General features: G+C 41.9%; 1 protein-coding gene across 4 annotated transcripts in view; it reads left to right on the top strand.

Annotated features, from left to right (window-relative positions):
- SPEG (striated muscle enriched protein kinase) overlaps window positions 1–22,501 on the top strand; it is a 543,710-nt gene that overhangs the window by 234,315 nt on the left and 286,894 nt on the right. For all 4 annotated transcript variants that reach the window (XM_033947131.1, XM_033947130.1, XM_033947129.1 and 1 more), the window contains 3 exons: window positions 3,266–3,526; window positions 14,127–14,285; window positions 18,623–18,812. In XM_033947131.1, the coding sequence (XP_033803022.1) occupies window positions 3,266–3,526; window positions 14,127–14,285; window positions 18,623–18,812 (610 nt within the window). The remainder of the gene's footprint in view (window positions 1–3,265; window positions 3,527–14,126; window positions 14,286–18,622; window positions 18,813–22,501) is intronic.

Genomic DNA, 22,501 nt, shown 5'->3' with positions numbered 1-22,501 from the left:
AGATACGTGTATAGCCAGTACTTACTGCCAATCGGTGCTTGTTAAACCACCAATTTAGCCAATTACTTTATCCACATAGCTATGATCTGGGCTCAAATTGTCTGCCCAACTTGGAGCAACCTATACAGAATTCCTCCCTATTCTATGTGTCAAACAACTTTTAGTCCAACCCAAAAAAGTACAATCAAACACACAAATAAACATTTCTGGGTGCCCAACATAGGTGTCTCACTTTTAGTAGGGTTACCAGACGTCTGGATTTCCCCAGATATGTCCTGGGGCGGGTCTAGGGGTCTGGATTTTCCAAATGGAAAATCTGGTAACCCTAACTTTTAGGGCCTTGAAATTAGTACAACTGTTTGCTTCCTGAGATGTTCATGGTATGGATCTAATCTAATCAGGATTTCTTAATTACACTTTTCCAGTACAGGTTCAAGATGATTACAGGAAAGAAGTCCCTGTAGCTTCATGGGGAAATAGATATATCACATTGAAGAAGGGAAGAATATACTGTTACAGAGGGGGGGGGGGAAGAGGTTACAATAGATTGTATAGGGAAGCAGTTATGTGCTTATATTGGAAAGACTGTGTGGTCTTTATATGCCATTTTCTATGCTTCTGTGTCTCAAACTAAGGCTCCCAAATCCGGCCTTCTATTTCTTATTCTAAATGTGAGCACCTAGATTAGGAAATCCCACTTGAGACACCCACACGTTACGGACCTAAATTTAAGCACCTTGTACACAGAGGAGCCTAGATTTGGGAGCCTAGTGGAGAGAATTCATCATAAACGTAGCTCTCGATGCTTAACTCTTGAGGTTACGTATCTAGATCTTTGGAATGTCGATTCCTAAAGATCCATTTCAGGCTCCTTTCTCCCCATACCATGTGTTTAGCTCTTCTTTTGTCTCTTTCTGATGTGGCAGAGGAAATGTTGAGGATTTGGAAACGGCATTGCTTGTATATTTGTTGCTGCATACGTTTGTAGAGGAAGACTTTTGGAGCTAGATTTCTTTGTAACCTGTTCACCTTACATTGCATCTGGCAGCTGGAAAAAAAAAGAGATGGAAGATTTTGTTCTGTTCCCGCAATCCCAAATATCCCTTCTATTTGCATTAATAATACAGAAATAGGGTCTTATCTATTAATCCAGAGACCCAGAACTGAGCTGGTGGATATTAAGAGAGCAGTGTACTAAGCAATTGTGCTAGTGAGGGTCAGATTCTCAAAACTTAAGGTTGCCTTTAATGCGGTCGCTAAACCAGTTCCAGCTGCTTTAGTGTGCATGTATTTTAGCAGCGGATTATCAAAACGGCGTACTGTGGTCTTTTCCGAGTTTTCTAGCAGTCTCCGATTCTGCCATGCAGTATTTAAAAGAGCACTTTGGTGGATTCTTCAACATCACCGAGTGATTATCCAGGTGTGGCATCGGTTTTTGGCAACCAAAAATCAACGACTGGTCCGAGGGTGCTGGTACTGTGAAAAGCACGTCTCTGGTGTATGTTTTGACTGTGGCTCATGAAAAAAATAAAAACTACATGATTCACATAAATTATAGTCTTTGGGGGGGTGGAGGGGTGACAAAAGCATAGCCATGTCATATGTTTCTGGCTGTGATTCATGATAAAATTTGACATTAAAAATAAATTGAAAGATTTACATGAATTATAGTAGTTTTGGGGGGAGAAAAGGCAGGTCTTACGCACTCTTGTTGAAAGCTGACACTGCAGCTCCTCTCCCTTCCCTTCCCGTCATCCAGTAGCTCTGGCATGCCACGATTGATACACCACTTTCGGTGTTGCTTTTCCTGGCACATGTGCACATTTACGCCTCTTTCGTGGTGCATTCTGCGCATGTACCGATCACTATCACCAGCAACTCATCTCATTTAAATTTAGCAAACCTTTGCTACTTTCTGCCAACCTCATTTGCATGTGTGCTTTTTTGAAATTGCTACAATAACGGCTGCGACAACAGCCCATCGGTTTTTACCACAAAGTTTTGAGAATCTGGTCCTGAGAGTGCAATGATTTCAGTATGCCTCTTCTTTAAGTGTTCAAAAATGTAATTGATCTCTTAAGAAGCAGCTGCTCTGGCTCTTTCCTGTCCAGTGACTGGTGCCCTGTAGTTGTTGCTGAGAAGGATCAGGCAGGATTAAGAGCAGCACTGAGCGAGATCAGAGAGCTAAAATATTTTCAAGTTCAGGAGGCCCCTAAGGCTACCACAAGTGATGTTTTCATGTCTTTTAACACATAATGAAATATAAGGATTGGATTTTACAACTCATTTAATCCTTGTATTGCTAGTATGAATCTGGACAAGTACCCTAAATTTAAGCCCTATTTGCAGAGAACTGTAGACTTGCACCTGTAAGCGTTAGGTGTGCTCTTAGCAGTGTTTTCATAAACGATGTGCTCGACTGATTTAATGTGTAAATGCAAGTGGGAGGCACATGTATTACACCTGTTATTGACATGGCGTATGTGGGTGCACCTAAATCTACTTACACTAGTCTTCTTTCAGGCCACTATAGAAATGTGCTTAGCGCACTGCATCCAGGAGCCGAATTTGTGGTGTCCAGCTATAGAATCGCCTCAGGAGCAGCCCCTAATGAGAGCATGCATTATCACAAACTCCATGCCATATATATTGGACTTCCAATGGGACCAAATAATGTTATGTGTTGGATGAAAGATTTGCACACTACTGCCGGCACTGAAGCCCAGGCTTTCTGAGCAGAACTCAGGGTCTGTTTGGTTACAGGTTCTCATAGCTAGTAGACAGACTCATTACCTGTGTACCAGGTGAACCTGAGATATTGTCCTGTTCTCTCTACTCATACAACATGTGAGATCCAGTCCTGTGGTTTGTAACTGTTCCTAATAAAGTCTCTTTCTGTAAAAGGATGGTGTGAGTGGCTCTTTCCTGCTCAGTCTTGTTTGCCTTTTTATGCAGAAGGTGTTAATGTTGGGAGCACAGTTCATGCATCAGGACTTCCCATCTTCTTAAACATACTCATATGCTTAAATAGCCTGTAAAGACAGGAAATGGAAGGGTGGCTTGGGCAGGAAAAGCAAAGGGGTCCCATTGGGCCTTTTCTCCTTTCCTGTGCTTCTAAGATGAATCAGGATCACTGATTGTTGACTTGTGATGTTACTCACCCTATTACGCTCTTTGCGCTATGTGTGGATGAGTTTTTAGACACATTTGTCCTGGTTTGGTCTGTGTTGGATTTCTGGTTTCTCTTACATCTTTTTCCTGTCAGCACATATGGACAGCCGGTCTCTAGCCATCCTGTCAACGGTGAGAGATGTCATTGTCAACGCTGGAGAGATGGCGCTCTTTGAGTGTCTGATTGCAAGCCCCCCAGATGTGGATGTGGACTGGCTCTCCCATGGGAAGCTCCTCCAGCCTGCCCTACTCAACTGTAAGATGCATTTTGATGGCAGAAAATGCAAACTGCTTCTCAACTCAGTCCATGAAGATGACAGTGGAGTATATACATGCAAACTGAGCACTGCCAAAGGTAGGCAACTCTCTTCAGCTATTGTCATGCATGCTAAGAGGAAGAGGAGCCCTGCTTACATTTCTACATAAGGGTTGTGTTGGCATAGCTCTTCTCTTGTTCTGTGACATAGTAGGATATCATAATACGTTCATCAATAAAACCACCAAAAGAATGTTCCTACTAGCCCCCCTGATTACAAAGTCTACAGATACTTTTTAGACAGAGAATAGATTTCTACTAGTTTTTCAAGTAAATATTCCTAATATAAAAATGCCCACATATACCCACCCCTCCTTTTTTAATGCAGGTTCAGTTTTGACTAAATCATTGCATATCCTGCTCTAACCCCACTGCTGTACTCACCTGTGGTTGCGTTATTGGGGTAATTGTATGGCATTCCACCTGCCAAAATTCTGATAAACATACTTGTTTCAAAATAGATATCAAAAGCAAATTCAAATCAGAAGAAAACAAATAACTCTATCAACTGAAACCTCTGTATGTGCATTCAGAACCAACATAATTAAAGCAGAGTACGGATACTATTAATCACTCTTGGTTGGAAGTTAAAATATATTGTTTAAACCAGATACATTTAACCTACTTTGTCTAATCCCCACAGCACTAAGGCCCTGATTCTATAAAGGGCGTCTAAGTCATGCCTAAAGTTAGGCATGCTTTAGGCGCCCAATCTAAGTGGTTAAAGAGCCAATTAAGGGTCTTAACAAATGATACCTAATTGGTACTTAAGCATCCAAAGGACGTAGACGCCACCTTGTAGATGCAGCCACAATTTCATGGACGCCCATGTTTAAAAATTGCACCTAACTCAATAGGCGTGGGCGTGGTTTGGGCAATGACTAAATTTGGGCATCCTTTGATTCATTTATATAACACTGAGCAACCTAGGGCGTCCATATGAAAACCAGGTCTACTTTAGATGCGTTTTGCAGAATCAGGACCTAAATGTTTAAATATGGGCAACAGGCAGATCATCGTCACCAGCAATTCATTGATCAGACAGGGCACAGATTCTCTCCCACAAATTTATACCTGCTTCAAGGTAGCTGTGAATGTGTTTGTGTGTGTACTCTAGGCAAGTCTGCACCCACTGAGCCCCCAGTGATGTTCAACTGCATCCAGATAAGACAGTGGCGATATTCAGTTGCTATCTGGATACACTTGGGACACCTTTTATGCTGTCAAAATATATAAGCTACTTGTCCACATTGTGACACTGAAAATCACTGCTACACAGATGATGCCGTTTTTGACACTGGCTCCAGCCTAGGTAGCAGGTGCTGCTATTCCTTTTAGCATAAGTCCTTTTAAATATCAACCACCTGTTCTACCCAAACTACCCCCTAGGAATACGTATGCACATATTATGTAAAAGCAGGCTTTCATCTTTTGAGCACTTACATTTTGTAGATATATATCCACTCACAATTATATAATAGTCATTTTCTATGTGTGAAACATGGCATACATGTGGAAAATGCTTTATAAAATTGTTACCTTTACCTGTGAATGGCATGACCAGTATTCAGAGAACTATTTTCCATAAATAAAACATTTTTTACCTATGGTAATTGCTTTTAAATTTGCCTTCTAGGGGGCTAATTATATGAGTCAATGTTCAAAGTGATTTAAACAGCTGGGAAAGGCTCCTGCCTCTTTAAATTGCTTGTCCAGACCTAATCGAGCATATTCAGTGGCTGTTGAATGGAAACCGGCTACTTTGTGGGTAGTCTGGGTGCAGAATTGGAAGTTATGCAATTAAGTGCACATAAGGTAACCTCATAAATATGATTACATTAAACATTTATTCCATGTCAAGTGGTCTAGGGCTAGGCCTCCCCACTTGACCATCTCAGAAGTTAATGAAATTTTTACTGGAAGAACAATAGGACATGCAATGAATATGTACAAAATCTTAGAGCAGGATCTCAGCTTCTTTCAAAGTTAGGAGGCCTCGTTATTGGGGCCACTTTTTTCATTCCATGGAAGACAGTGGAAAAAACGTCAAAATTTGGTTCAGGTTGTGGAAAGGATAGTTGTTCAATCAAGTTAAAAGTCATATTTCTAGTGCTGAATCCAAATATACCACTCCGATCATTGGTACATGCTTTGGTGTATCGGTGGGAGACCACAAAGTTGATGAAAAGTCTGTTGACACAACAAAGCTTCTGAAGCACAATAGGGCTCAGATTTTAGGAACTGGAAGAAATTACGGCCAATTACTTCCCCATAAACCTTAAGGCACACTACGCTTTTCTTTTATAAGATAAATCTCAATTAAGATTGTTGACAAAATGTATGCAAATTTTTACCTACATTTAATGTCACACTCGCATCACAACTGTACATCCTCCAATCTCTTGCTTTCTTGCACCATTTGAAAGAGCAATTTTTGGGCTACAAACCTTCCCCAGCCACATTTTGACCCGCTATTCCTAATAGCTTAAAATAGGCCTGAAAGTACACCAAAGTTTCAACTGCATTTAATATGTTGGAGATGTTGGCATCCCAAGTCCTCTAAATTTTCTTCACCTCTAACCCTCTGTTGTAGTTCCTTCCTATTTCTCCTACTGTAAACTGCGTCGAACTCTATGAACGTGGAGATGATGCGGTATACAAACCTAAGGATTAGATTAGATTAGATTAGACAGGCACTGGAATAATTAGAGAAACTTTGAATTGGAAATTTGTGGCTTTCTAATAACTATACACTTTTATTTGGAAGAAAAATTTAGTGATTAAAGAACAATATGGTGAGGAAAGATGAACAATTTCAAAAGGCAAATCATGCTTCACAATCACTTCAAATGCTGCTCATCATGCCTTGAATTTGTTCTGAATAGCTGTATTGCCTTCCTCTGAAACCCACACAGTATCTTTTTTAAAGGTCCTGTGGATGTTAATTTTGACTATATTCACTTGTAAACCACAGTACGTTGATATCGAATAAGCTGGCCAGTTAGGTTTTAGACCATGGGCTACTATGTCACTAATTTTATTAAAAGGAACGTTTATTGAACTTGCAATGAATCACCACCAACTTAAAATGTTCATTTTGATGTGAAAGCAAGGGTGTCGTAACCTGAGTTAGTATGGCAAGCCCAACAGGCTTAGCTACACCATGCAATTTCACACCTCTAGCTCTTTCGCATATTACACAATAGAATGTCAAAGATGCCCTTTTTTATCACTGAATGTAGACGTGTGTGAATGATGCATGCATTTAAAATCGAACATCTGGCCAAAGCAAGGCCAGGTCAAATATGAAACAGAATGGCTTTTGTAGCAAAAAAAGATGCTCTTTCAAGTGCTATTACAAAATTATAAAATGTATTATGTACAGTTGAGGTATTTGCACCCCCAAAAATCCAAAATTTGTATAAAGGACTAATATCATTTATTTGTGTAATTATACATTTACTTCCAACTGGCTGCAAAGCCTCTTAATGCAAATTCTATGGGGCTCATAATCGAAAGAGAAAAACGTCCAAAAATTGGCCTAAGTTGGCACTTGGACGAACATTTCTCAAAAACGTCCAAGCGCCGAGAATAAAACCGGGTTTTGGACGTATTTAAAAATGACCTAGGCCTTCATAGTGCCGCTCAATGTCCAAAGCTAAACAGGGCGTTTCGGGAGGCGTGTCAAGGGCGGGAGTTGGACGGGACGTGGGCCGGCTTAGACTTAGTTGTATAGCATTTATAACCGAAAGTTTAACAACAGAGTTAGTCGGAACTTGGACGTTGTGACTTAGACTATGTAAAACATGGTCTAAGTCACAAAAACCCACCTATATTCACCAGATAAGCACTGCAAACACATAACACAGACCCCCCTCCCACCCCCATAAAAATTTTATTCACAACTTTAAATTTCAGCCTCCAGACCATCATCACCTGGCCGCCTGGCATAGGAAAGCCTAGTCGTCCAGCCCAGAGGCAGCTTAAGTCATCTTGGGAGTGGGTTAGGGACCCATAGAGAGGAGAACCCATGCCCATAAGCCCCTGTAATCACTGCATTGATACTTAAACATGTGCACTGCTCTATACACCCCTAAAACCCCTTTGCACTGGCATATAAGTGGCTCCTGCAGCCATAAGGGCTATTGGGGTGGTAAATAAGTGGGTCTAGGGGATTCTGGAGGTGGTTTGGGGGACTCACCATGACCTATAAGGGAACTGTACTGAGGAGAAGCCATGGCACCCTTTTTGTGAAGTTCACAGCAGTGCCCTGTAAGGTACCCCACTATTTAGGTGGCATGTCTGGGTGTGCAGTCCATCACTTTGCAGACCCCTCTCACGTCCAACAGGGCTTGTTCTAGGCATTTTGGACTTGGACGGAAAGTTGGACGGAAACGTGGTATAAAGATGGATGATTTAGCAGCTTGGACGATCAGATCGGTAGGACATATAATTAGACGATTTTCGAAAGTAAAAAAAAGTTGGATGTCTCTTTCGAAAATGTGTCTTAGGCTTTTTTTAACTTTGGATGACTTGTAAGATGGACGTAAACGGATTTAGATGTCCCTTTCGATTATGCCCCTTCACGTGCTTGTCATGTGCCATGACTGTTGATACAGTTATGACTTGAATCGAAATACTAGTCAATGAGGAGTCAAAGTAGGCATTACATTTCTTTTATAACATTTTTTTGCACACCTATGTCTGGATATTCATTGCTGGCGCTTGGACATGGCCCAGCACTGAATATCTGGGAATCAAGTGGCAGCGGCACTGCTGTCTGAATATCTACCCCATAATACCTTTAACTGAGTAGATATGTAATTTTAATCGGAGAGAGAGAGGATAAAGAACCCAGAAAGCTTAACTTTTTTTGGTTCCCTCAAAGGAAATAGTGCCAGGCAGTTACTCTACTTACACTACACAGGCTACATTTCCATTTTGGGGAACCTTTTAAGCTTGGTTTTGGGTGGGTGCTAGACCTTTCCAAATCTTACCTACCCACCTGACTCCTGTTTGCCTTAAACTAAACTAAACCTTAAGCTTATAGACCACATCTTCTCTATAGGAATAGAGCTCGACATGGTTTACAATAAAATTAATAAAACACAAAGGAAAGAAATGATATTCAGTGAAATTCGAAGAGAATAGAGATAAAAGAGGATTTACAGTTTTGAAAATAACCAAGTTTTCAGATGTAATGTTCTCTAGACATCCACCACAATGTATTACAGAACCAAGGTAGACCTCTGGAACAATCAATACTAGCACCAGATTGTGACACAGACCTGTCCAAAGTGGGGTTATAAACTGAATTAAAATAGCCACCAATAATAAAATTATTCTGGTGACAGGGGAGCAGAACATCTATTTTACGGAAAAATCTATTAAATTTGGTAGGGCCATAAATATTATAAAGCACCAATAATAATATTAAATTTGGTAGGGCCATAAATATTATAAAGCACTTTTTGATCTAAACTAATCTGTACCATTATATATCTACCCTTAGAGGTCCTTGTATAACTTTATAAATTTTGTAGATTAAGACCTTTTAAAATATAATAAGAACCCCTGACTTTCAATGAACTGCTGGGGACTTCAAAGATCCCACCTACCATTTCTGAAATTTTGCATATTCATTTGAAAACAAATGGGTTTCTTGTAACGCTGCAATGTTAACTTAATAATAATAATAATAATGGTTTATATACTGCAGGACCGTGAAGTTCTATGCGGTTTACAATGATTATAAATGTTACAGATTGAGTAGAATTGACATAGTTAATATCTATTGATTAACAGCTCTAGAGATCAGTTATTATGGGAGAGATTGTGCGAATCAGTTTCCTATGTACTTTAAGAACAGATATGTTTTTAGGTGTCTCCTAAATTCCCCATATGTATTGGCAAGCGTAAGTAGTGTTTCAGATCATTGCCCCATAATGCTGCTTGATAAGAGAGAAGATATTGGTGTCTATTAAGGGTTTGTAGAACGAGGAGAAGGGAGGTATTCAGACTTGAAGCACTACTACTCGTCTGACAAGATCCCTCAGGGCTTTTTGATAAAATAAGAAAACATCCTTCCCTGTCCTATGGATACAAACTCCCAGCTGTTTCCATTGACCACAACTTCAGCCTGGTACAAATGCTGCAGAGTCTGAAGCTCTTCTAATGTTTTAAGTTGAGGAAACCCCTTCCAGGGGAAAAGAAGAAAACAGCGGTATACATGGGAGGGGGAGAACTCAAAGTATCATCCTTGCTCTAGGTTCAATTCAATTGCTTTAACTCCCATCTTTTTAAGCTTTCTTTTTATAATGAAGCTTAACTTGGCACCAAGACCAGGAACAACCTCCCGACTGCCATTAGGATGGAAACATTCTACAACAGATTCTGAAAAAAATTAAAAACTCTCTTCTTTGAGAGCATACATACTATAACTAACTCAATATACCTAGTATCATGAAATCCCATACTTAACGCAACTGTTATTCCAGTACAGTCCTTGAACCTCAATTCCTCCCTTCCCAATTACTCCACTGCTATAATGTAATGTAGCATATACATTCTATAATTTCTTATATTGTAAGTCACCTTGAATCTAATAAGGCATAGTGCAACTCAGAACATAAGAATTGCCGCTGCTGGGTCAGACCAGTGGTCCATCGCACCCAGCAGTCCGCTCTCGCAGCGGCCCTCTGGTCAAAGACCTGTGCCCTAACCGAGACCAGCCCTACCTGCGTTCGTTCCAGTTCAGCAGGAACTTCTCCAACCTTGTCTTAAATCCCTGGAGCGTGTTTTCTCTTATAACAGACTCCGGAAGAGCATTCCAGTTCTCCACCACTCTCTGGATGGAGAAGAACTTCCTTACGTTCGTACGGAGTCTATCCCCTTTTAACTTCAGAGAGTGCCCTCTCATTCTCTCTACCTTGGAGAGGGTGAACAATCTGTCTTTATCTACTAAGTCTATTCCCTTCATTATCTTGAATGTTTCGATCATGTCCCCTCGCAGTCTCCTCTTTTCAAGAGAGAACAGGCCCAGCTTCCCTAATCTCTCACTGTACGGCAACTCCTCCAACCCCTTAACCATTTTAGTCGCTCTTCTCTGGACCTTTTCAAGAAGTAACGTGTCCTTCTTCATGTACGGTGACCAGTGCTGGATGCAGTATTCCAGGTGAGGGCGTACCATAGCCCGGTACAGTGGCACGATAACCTTCTCCGATCTGTTCGTTATCCCCTTCTTAATCATTCCTAGCATTCTTTTCGCCCTTTTTGCCGCCACTGCGCATTGCGCAGATGGCTTCATTGACTTGTCGACCAGTACTCCCAAGTCTCTTTCCTGGGGGGTCTCTCCAAGTACTGCCCCAGACATCTTGTATTCGTGTATGGGATTTTTCATACTGACATGCATTACCTTACACTTATCCACGTTGAACCTCATTTGCCATGTCGCTGCCCATTTCTCGAGCGTGATTATGTCACGTTGCAGATCTTCACAATCCCCCTGCGTCTTCACTACTCTGAATAACTTCATATCGTCTTAAATTTAATCACCTCACTCGTCGTACCCATTTCCAGATCGTTTATGAATATGTTGAAGAGCACGGGTCCTGCGGCACCCCACTGGTGATGTTCTTCCAATCAGAGTATTGTCCATTTACCCCCACTCTCTGTTTCCTATCCACTAGCCAGTTTTTAATCCACGTGAGTATTTCACCCACTATTCCATGGCTCTCAATTTTTCGAAGTAGTCATTCATGCGGAACTTTGTTGAACGTCTTCTGTAAATCCATATATACAATGTCAACCGGGTCACCCTTGTCTATCTGCCTGTTTACCCTTTCGAAGAAGTGCAACAAGTTCGTCAAGCATCGTCCTTTGCTGAAGCCATACTCACTGGTCCTCAACAGATTGTGTCCTTTATCAGCGCCTCTACCATCTTTCCTGGTACCTAAGTCAGACTCACCGGTCTATAGTTTCCCGGATCTCCCCTCGAACCTTTTTTGAAGATCAGCGTAACATTTGCCACCTTCCAGTCTTCCGGAATCCTTCCCGATCTGATCGACAGATTGGCTATTAGTTGAAGCAGTTCAGCTATAGTCCCTTTCAGTTCCTTAATGACCCTCAGATGGATGCCATCCGGTCCCTGGGATTTGTCACCCTTAAGCCTATCAATCTGCCTGCATACTTCTTCTAGACTGACCGTCAACCATGTCAGTTTCCGGTCTTTGCCTCCAGCCTGTCGGGTATGTCCTCTTTGGTAAATACAGACGCAAAAAATGTGTTCAGTTTATCGACGATGGCTTTGTCCTCCTTTAGCATTCCCTTTATTCCATTAACATCCAACGGTCCCACCGCTTCCTTTGCAGGTCATTTCCCCTTAATATAGCGAAAGAATGGCTTGAAGTTTTTCGTCTCCTTGGCTATTTTTTCCTCATAGTCTCTTTTGGCCCCTTTTACCGCTTTATGGCACTTGCGTTGATGCTGTTTGTGCTTTTTCCAGTTTTCATCCGTTTTTGACCTTTTCCATTCCTTAAACGAAGTTTTCTTGTCTCTGATCACTTCCTTCACCTCTACAGTAAGCCATGCCAGTTCTTTTTCCTCTTGGATCCTCTGTTGATATGTGATATATATAGATTTTGCGCCTTGGTGACTGTGTCCTTAAAAAGGGACCAAGTCTGTTCTAGTGTTTTTACAGTGCTTATCCTCTTCTTGATCTTTTTCCCCACCATGAGTCTCATCCATTCGTAATTTCCATTTTGGAAGTTCAGTGCTTTGGCTGTCATTCTGGATCGATGTTTCGCCCCTGCATCTATGTCAAAGCGGATCATATTGTGATCACTGGATCCCAGCGTCCCCTCTACTTCTACATCTTGCACCTGTCCTCATAGTTCATTTAGAATTAAGTCCAGAATTGCATTTCCTCTCGTATTTTCCTTGACAAGTTGTTCCAGGAAGCAATCACCTACAGCATCCAGGAACTTGGTCTCCCTATCGCAGCCAGAGGTGCCTAGATTCCAGTCTATTCCCAGATAGTTGAAATCACCCATGATAACTGTGTTGCCTCCCTTGCAGTTGCGTTTGATCTCATCTATCATTGCTCCATCCATTTCTTTGGGCTGCCCTGGGGGGTCGATAGTAGATGCCGATCTTCATTTCCAATCCATTGGCTCCCGGAATTTTGACCCATAGAGACTCTAACATTCATACTTTCAGGCGTGTTCTCTCCAGTAGATTCGATTCCCTCTTTGACATATAGGGCAACACCCCCACCTTTGTGACCCACTCTGTCTCTGCGGTATAGTTTGTATCCCTGTAGCACAGTGTCCCAGAAGTTTCTTCGGACCACCATGTTTCCGTGATGCCGATGATGTCAAAGTTATCCTTTTGTGTCATAGCTGCTAATTCACCCATCTTGTTCCTTAGGCTCCTTGTGTTCGTGTATATATACTTGAGTATGTGGCCTGTTCCTTTCTTGCATTCTTGCATTTCCTTCCCTCTTGTGTCCCTTTAGATCTGTCTTGCCTGAGATCTGGTGGTCTTCCCCGCTATCTTTCTGCACGGTATCCTCCAGGTATACCAGTTCCCAAACCATCAACTCTCTCTCTCGGTCGGCTGTCGGCTTTCCCCTTCTTCCTAGTTTAAAAACTTTTCAACTCCTCTCTTGATGTTGCTTGCAAGTAGCCTCTGCTGAGGTGGAGTCTGTCCTTCCTGAATAGCTTGCTCTTCTCCTAGAACGTTGTCCAGTTGTGCACAAAGTGGAATCCTTCTTCCTCACACCAGCGCCTCATCAACATGTTGACTGCTTGCGGCTCCAGCTCATCAGCTCTGGGTACTGGCAGGATCTCCGAGAATGCTACCCTCGGTGTTCTGGTCTTCAGCTTCCTTCCTAGCATCCAGAACTGTTCCTTCAGTACTTCCCTGCTGTAATTCCTGTTCAAGTGAGGTACCCCTCTGCTTAAGTGACACCCAGTTTTCAGCTGGGCAGCAGCTGCCTTAGACAAACAGTACAGGAGCTGCAGAGACAAACTGTCGCTATCCACTGGTGACATAGAAATACAGAACAAACAGTAATTCCCAGGGCCAATACAGTTCTTGCCAGAAGATATCTTCAGAGACAGACCCATCTCTCAGTCACTGCTCTTCTGTCAGCGAGTATTATCTTTAGCAGAGAAGGCAGGAGAACAAACAGAAAATATAGTTCTAAAGTTAAAAGAACAAACCAGGAGCTGCTTGGTGTCTATTCACTACCTTTTAAACATACATGTATGTACCTGCACTGAGGGATGCAATTTTCAGAAATCATTTAAATGTACATAATTGTGTTCACCTGTGTCAGGACATCTGAAAATTGTCTTTAGCAATAAGGTCTCCCAACTACTCTCCTTGCTTCTCAAACAATCTGAGGCAGAAACTAAAATTAATTTCTACACAGATAACAAAGTACATGCAACAACTCTCATAGCTGCACTTACATGGGAAATTATATGCTGCATGTATAAACTTGAAATCATATATACATGCATAGACCAACACATGGATTTTAATATTGCTCACACACACTTACCAAAGCACTGACCCTTCAAAGTTCCTACAGCGGGACCCAATGAAGAAGTTATATTTGCTTGATATGTTGCAGATGAGTTGACCAGCAGTGGTAAACTGACTGTCAGGCCATCAGTCCATCCCTTATTTACCCGTAAAATGCAAGACCTTGATGTGATGGAAGGACGCACAGCTCGTCTGGACTGTAAAATCAGTGGCACTCCACCCCCTACAGTAACCTGGACTCACTTTGGTATGTATTCTAGAATCCCCTTTGTGACCTGTGCATCCCATAATCTCTTCTTTTTCACTAGGACTTGCTGTGGAAAATATTCCAGAATCCTCTTCCTCTTTTGTTAGGATTCATAGAAACAGAAAATGTCAGCAAAGACCATATGGCCTATCCAGTCGACCTATCCATACCAACTATTTAAGCTCTATAATTCCTCCGTGCTTGTTACATGATTTTTTTAATTCAGATACAGTCCTTGTCTCCACCATCTCCCCTGGGAGAATTGGAGAAGGACAGAAGTATGGAAGAGGTAGGGAACTAAAGGCTGGTTTTCCCCCTGAGAAGCCTTCTCAGCACAAGATCTGTCATCCATTCATTAACTCCCAGTGACCCTCTTGAGCTGATACATCACTTTACAAGGTGCTTAAAGGTTATACCATATATACTGGAATATAAACCAATCCAAAAATAAACCGAGGCAAAAAGGTTGACTCGAATATAAACTGGTGGTTTATATTCAAGGGCAGAAACGATCCCTCCTCCCTTCCCTGATATCCTGTCTGCCAGCTCTGCAGCCAAAAAGCCAGCCAATCCACCCCCCTTACCAGACCCGTCACGGGCCTGCAGTACTGCCCTGGTGGTCTAGTGGTACAAAGAGACAGACAATCAGTCTGCCCTGCTTCACGGATCACCATGAGCCTCCAGTGGAGTGGAGAACCGGAGCTGCCTTCAATTCCTCCCTCCTGGCAACTTTGTGCAAGTAGCCCACCACTCCCCTCCTCTCCCAGTCTCTCTGTAGGTCTACTTTAGGTCCCCAGTGGTCCAGTGATCCCTTTATGCTCCTGCCCGGTAGTCTTCATAGTGAAAAAATGACTGCCATGAGATCCTGGGGCAAACTTCGAGAGACTCCAGATCACTGAACTCCTTACTACCATGTCATTCACTTTTTGAATTCATCACCTCACCCTTCCTTTTGTCCTCCACCTTCTTCTCAGCCCTAAAGCTTCAACAGAGGATCTAGAATCAGAAAATAATATTAAAAATTAAACTAAGGCCAGTACTGGGCAGACTTGCACGGTCTGCGACTCTATATATATGGCCATTTGGTGGAGGATGGGCTAGGGTGGCCATTTGGTCTGTGTCTGTATATGGCCATTTGGTGGAGGATGGGCTGGGGAGGGCTTCAATGGCTGGGAGGGTGGAGATGGGCTGGAGTAGGTTTTAACGGAGATTTCGGCAGTAGGAACCCAAGCACAGTACCGGGTAGAGTTTTGGATTCTTGCCCAGAAATAGCTAAGAAGAAAAAATTTAAAAAATTTAAATTGAATCAGGTTGGGCAGACTGGATGGACCATTCGGGTCTTTATCTGCCGTCATCTACTATGTTACTATGTTAACACTTTCTCCCTCTCATTCACCCATCCCTACTCTTCCTGTGTGCATCTTGACCGCAGCATGGTCCTTCCTCATACCTCTCCTACACTTAATAACTTTATTTTCTATACCGCCAACACCCAAAGAGTTCTAGGCAGTTTACAGGTAAGAGGAACTGGACAATCAGTGATAAAATACAGTAAGCAAGAGGCACAGTTATATAGTTACATAGTTTTAGTCAGATTAGAATTTCTGAAACAAATAGGTCTTTACTAGATTCCTAAAAGAACATTATGATTCAGTTTGCCCATATTCTCTTGCTCTTTGCTGGGGACATCAATCCCAATCCTGGTCCTCCCAATCAACTCTCACCGTACTCATGCAGATCACACCACAATGTCACCAAACTTATTTCTGTTCCTCTCTCCCCCCCCCCCCCCCCCACACACACACTTCTCTGCCTTTCTTATATGCCCTGTGGAATGCCCGCTCTGTCTCCAACAAGCTCACGTACAACAATGACTTCTTTCTCTATCAAACTCTTCACCTGCTTGCACTAACTGAGACCTGGATCTGCCTTGAAGACTATGCTTCAGCTGCTGCCCTGTGTCACAGAGGCTACACCTCGCCCAGTTGGTCACGGAGGTGGTGTTGGGCTCTTACTCTCGCCATCTTATAGATTTCAACCCCTTCTCCCACCTTAGTCATACTGGGTTGTTTTTTTTTAAGTTCAATCTTTATTAAATTTTAACATCTTACAGAATAAACAAATAACCATATCGTATGTATACTTGCAATAAGAAATTCTAAACAATAACACTTCAATATCTTATCCACCCATCCCCCTTACACAAACCACCATCCTCCCACCCGTCCACCCTTATCCAACCCCCCACCATACCTCCCTTCCATTTGTATGACAGGTCTTTCATACAATCACACATACTGCTTGACAAAACCCTCTAAAGGGCTCCATACCTTTCAGCTAAGAACATAAAAACATAAGAATTGCCGCTGCTTGGTCAGACCAGTGGTCCATCGTACCCAGCAGTCCGCTCATGCGGCGGCCTTCTGGTCAAAGACCAGTGCCCTAACTGAGTCTAGCCCTACCTGCGTATGTTCTGGTTAAGCAGGAACTTGTCTAACTTTGTCTTGAATTCCTGAAGAGTGTTTTCCCCTATGATAGACTCCGGAAGAGCACCACTCTCTGGGTGAAGAAGAACTTCCTTACGTTTGTACGGAATCTATCCCCTTTCAATGGTTCCCAACCCTATCCTGGGGGACCACCAGCCAGTCAGGTTTTCAGGATAGCACTAATGAATATGCATGGGGAAGATTTGCATGCCTGTCACCTCCATTATATGCAAATCTTTCTCATGCATATGCATTAGGGCTATTCTTAAAACCCAGCTGCTGGTGGTCCTACAGGACAGAATTGGGAACCACTGTTTTAGTTCACATCCAGTAGATTAAAGTTACCCAGTACCATTGTCTCCCCTTTCCTTTTCACCTTTATGTTATCATTGGTCAGATCACAGAAGGATAGCGAGGAACTCTAGAGCGACTTATGTCAGTTAGAGAAATGGGCAGAGAAGTGGCAGATGAAGTTTAATGTGGAAAAGTGCAAAGTAATGCATCTGGGCAGAAAGAGCAAGGAGCACGAGTATAGAATGTCAGATGCAACTCTGGGTAAGAGCAAACAAGAAAAGGACTTGGGTGTACTGATAAATAGGACCCTGAAACAGTTGGCGCAATGCACAGCGGTGGCAAAGAAAGCAAATAGAATGTTAGGCATGAAAAAGAAAGGAATCACGAGTAGATCAAAGAAAGTTATAATGCCGCTTTATAGAGCAATGGTCAGACCACACTTGGAATACTGTGTCCAACATTGGTCTCCCAACCTAAAGAAGGATATAAAACTGCTGGAGAGGGTGCAGAGACGAGCAACGAAGCTAGTAAAAGGTTTGGAGGAATACGAGAAATGACTTAGGAGACTGGGATTGCTCTCCCTTGGGAGGAGACTGTGAGGGGATATGATCAAGACTTTCAAAATATTGAAAGGAATCGACAAAATAGAGCAGGAAAAAAGTTATTTACGATGTCCAATGTGACTCGGACAAGAGGTCATGGACTGAAGCTGAGGGGAGACAAGTCCAGGACAAATATCAGGAAGTTCTGCTTCACGCAGTGAGTGGTAGACACTTGGAATGCTGTCCCAGAGGAGGTTATTGCGAAATCCACCGTTCTAGGATTTAAAAGCAAACTAGACACACATCTCCTTACGAGAGGCTTAGAGGGATACGAGTGACTAAGATTATGCCAGGGTACACCTGGCTGGGCCTTCGCGTGTGCGGATCGCCGGACTTGATGGACCTAAGGTCTGTTCCGGAGATGGCAGTTCTTATGTTCTTATGTTTTTAACTACGTATACTTACAAAATGCTGTTCTCTTCGGAATTCCCTTTGAATAGCTTAGGTTCATGGGAAAAATTTAATATTTAGAGTGCCAAATCCAATTATGAGGATCTGGCAGGCAGTGTGAAACTGTAATAATAATAAATTTGTATTTCTTGGCCACTTTTTCAATTTTAGCTGAAGCTGGTTTTATAGAGCTGTACTGAATAATATATTTTACTATTCTGCCAAATACAAATAATGAAAAATATTATTCAGATGAATCCAAATCCGAAAAATGGGTATTGAGCTTTAACATAACAAATAATAAAAGAAGCAACATGAAATCAGAGATCCAAGTATTTATTTCAGTAGGATTCAGCACAGTAGAGCTCCGAATAATTTGTATTTGAATTTAAATCACAATACGACCAAATACGAATAATGTATTTGAGGTACTATTCACGGCCAAATCAAATCAAATATGCATATTTGGTACAGCCCTAGTTTACAACACTTTTTCAGATAACACGTTTTCTTTCATTGTGTTATAATATTATTTTCTTTCATGCTGCTCTTTCTTGTCCTGTAGGCCAGACTGTGGAGGAGAGTGAGACTGTGCGCATTATGAAGGAGAAAGGTCATCACTCACTAATCATCACACATGTTGGAAGTGAGAATGAGGGACAGTATATCATCTTTGCCAAGAATGAACATGGCACAGCTGAATGCTCCGCAGAGCTCTACGTAGAGGAGCCCCGCCCAATGACTGCCTCACATATGTAAGAAAGAACTTACGAGGCATCTTGCTTAGCTGTATGCTGATCACTAACACGTGTTGACAGGTGCCTAGTTCAATCTTGTGTATAGTGGCAAGTCTTAAAGTTGGGGATGTCTCCATTATCATGGGTTCTTGAAGAGTAGAATGAGGAAAAATGTACCAGGTGTGTCCACAATCTCATATCACTTAGTAGGAAAGTGTTTAACTTTGGGAGTGAGGGAGTATGGGGAGAAAGTGATGCTTCTCCATTCCTAGGCCTCAGGGCATTAATTGATTTAGGTGATGGAAATTGATACAACAAAATGAATTTTGGGTAATGACCCTGTCTACCAATCACTAAGGGGTCCTTTTACTAAGCCATTTCACGACGTGCTATATGCTAACGCATCCATTATATTAGAAACATAGAAACATAGAAAGGTGACGGCAGAAAAGGGCCATAGCCCACCAAGTCTGCCCACTCTACTGACCCGCCCTATCAAGTCTGAGTGTCTTACTAGGCCTCTGTAGGGATCCCACGTAGATGTCCCATTTATTCTTAAAGTCAAGCACGCTGTTCATGTTAGCGTTTAGCGTCTGCTAAAACGGCTAGTGTACCTTAGTAAGAGAAGGGGTAAATCCAGCACCTAAGAAGGAGCTAGGCCAGGTAAAGAATTAAAAACCAATACACAGAGCTTATGAATTATCCTGGCAGAAATGGGTAATCAATGGAATTGAACAAAATAAGGTGTAATCCTTTCATACTTGGGAATCGAGAATGTAACTCTAACTGCAGTATTTTGAACCGTTTGTAATCTCTTTAGGAGGAGTATGTTATAATAATCCAATTGCAAAATAATTAATGACTGGACCACTAGTGAACATGCTGAAATATCAAAACATTTTCTGACTAATCTTAATTTCCTTAAAAGCCCAAACACTAAATTAACCTGATATTCCATAGTTAACATATTAAGAACCTAAGAATAGCCTTACTGGGTCAGACCAAGTAGCCCATTCTCATGGTGGCCAATCCAGGTCACTAGAACCTGGCCAAAACCCAAGAAGAAGCAACATTCCATGCTACCAATACAGGGCAAGCAGTGGCTACCCCTGTGTCTTTCTCAATAACAGACTGTGGACTTTTTCTCCAGGAACTTGTCCAAACCTGTCTTAAAACCAGCTACGCTATCCGTTCTTACCACATCCTCTGGCAACTATTCTCTGAGTGAAAAAAAAAGTTTCTCCTATTGGTTTTAAAAGTATTTCCCCATAACTTCATTGAGTGTCCCCTAGTCTTTGTAATTTTTGACAGAGCGAAAAATCGATCCACTTGTATCCGTTCTACTCCACTCAGGATTTTGTAGACTCCCCTCAGCTGTCTCTTTTCCAAGTTGAAGAGCCCTAACCTTTTTAGTCTTTCCTCATACGAGAGGAGTTCTATCCCTTTTCTATCTTGGTCGCTTTTCTTTGAACCTTTTCTAGCGCCACTATATGCTATCTGTAACGCTGCTGTATCTAACTAACCTAGCCGCCAAAATAACTTCACAGGATATTTACTGTCAAAAATGTAAAGGTAACTTGACCGAATATGTATCTTCCAAAATGTAAATCTAATATTAACGAAATTGTAATATCGCTGTAAATGTACAGTCTCTTCTTCTGTTAACCGCATAGAACTTCCATGGTAATGCGGTATACAAGAATAAAGTTATTATTATTATTATTATATCTTTCTTGATAATTGAACACTGAGGGGCTTCGAGGTAAAATAATGTTATTCGCCAATGACGCCAAACTATGCAATATAGTAGGCAAGAGCACAACGGACAATATGATACACGACCTACTCCTATTGGAGCACTGGTCTAGGACCTGGCAACTGAGTTTCAATGCCAAAAAATGCAAAGTCATGCACCTTGGCAGCCAAAATCCATGCAAGACTTACATCCTTAATGGCGAGATCCTAGCAAGGACTGCAACAGAACGGGACTTAGGGGTAATCATCAGTGAAGACATGAAGACTGCCAATCAAATGAAGCAGGCTTCATCTAAGGCTAGACAGATCATAGGGTGTATACGTAGGAGTTTCGTCAGCCGTAAACCTGAAGTCATTATGCCATTATATAGATCCATGGTAAGACCCCATCTGGAATACTGTGTACAATTCTGGAGGCCTCATTACCGCAAGGATGTGCTGAGACTTGAATCAGTCCAGCGAATGGCCACCCGGATGGTCTCGGGACTCAAGGATCTCCCGTACGAGGAACGGCTGGATAAACTGCGGCTATACTCACTCGAGGAACGTAGAGAAAGGGGAGACATGATCGAGACGTTCAAATATCTCACAGGCTATATCGAGGTAGAAGAACATATCTTCTTTCTCAAAGGTCCAACGGCAACAAGAGGACATCCATGGAAAATCAGGGGTGGGAAATTGCACGGTGACACCAGGAAATACTTTTTCACCGAGAGAGTGGTTGATCACTGGAATAATCTTCCACTGCAGGTGATCGAGGCAAGCAGCGTGCCTGATTTTAAGAAGAAATGGGATCGTCACGTGGGATCTCTTCACAGAGTTAAGTAGGGGAGGGTCATTGAGGTGGGCAGACTAGTTGGGCCGTGGCCCTTATCTGCCGTCTATTTCTATGTTTCTATGTTTCTAATATTCCAAATGAGGTCACACCATGGAGCGATACAGTGGCATTATGACATTCGTAGTCTTGTTAACCATCCCTTTTTAAATAATTCCCAGCATCCTGTTTCTGTTTTTGGCCGCCGCCACACATTGGGTGGAAGGTTTCATCGTATTGCCTACGATGACACCCAGATCCTTTTCTTGGGCGCTAATCCTCAAGGTGGACCCTAGCATCTGGTAACTGTGATTCAGGTTATCACTTTGCATTTGTCCACATTAAATTTCATCTGCCATTTGGATGCCCAGTCTTCCAATTTCCTAAGGATCTGCCTGAAATTTTTCACAATCTGCATGCGTTTTAACAACTTTGAATAGTTTAGAGTCATCTGCAAATTTAATCACCTCACTCTTCATTCCAATTTCCAGATAATTAAAATGTTAAATAGCACTAGTCCCAGTACAGACCCCTGCGGCACTCCACTGTTTACTCTCCTCCATTAAGAAAAATGACCATTTAACCATACCCTCTGTTTTCTATCCGATAACCAATTCCTTATCCACAACTGAACTAGTTGAACTCCCAATACTCTGGTTTGCATTTCAAACTTAGAACCATTCTGACCGAAAGAGGACAAAAAATCTGATCTAGCCAAACTCGTCGGACCCAACCAAAGGAATTTGTTTTTTTTTCCTCTATTTATCTTCAATTTATGAGCAATAGTCCATTGTTCAACTGTAGTGAGCAAACGTTTCAACATCCTCCAATCAGAATCCTTACTATTGAAAGGTAAAAGATTGCCGATATCATCAGCATGAATATAACTGGAAACATTATATCTTTCAAGTTCTAAACCTAATGAGTGCATCATAATATTAAGCAATATTGGGGATAGGGGAGAGCCCTGCGGTACACCACAATCCAATGACCAGCTAGTCGATAAACAACCATTCATTTTAACCTTGTATGATCTATAGGATAAATACACTTTATTCCAATTTAATACTGTACCTTCCAAACCCCAAGCCTGTAGAATCTGTAATAATAGTTTGTGATCAACAAGATCAAATGTACT

The sequence above is a fragment of the Geotrypetes seraphini genome, chromosome 5 (assembly GCF_902459505.1).
Source record: "Geotrypetes seraphini chromosome 5, aGeoSer1.1, whole genome shotgun sequence".
In the NCBI taxonomy this organism is placed as follows: domain Eukaryota; kingdom Metazoa; phylum Chordata; class Amphibia; order Gymnophiona; family Dermophiidae; genus Geotrypetes; species Geotrypetes seraphini.
The sequence above is the reverse complement of the archived record's forward strand: the minus strand, read 5'-3'. Positions and strand labels throughout refer to the sequence as shown.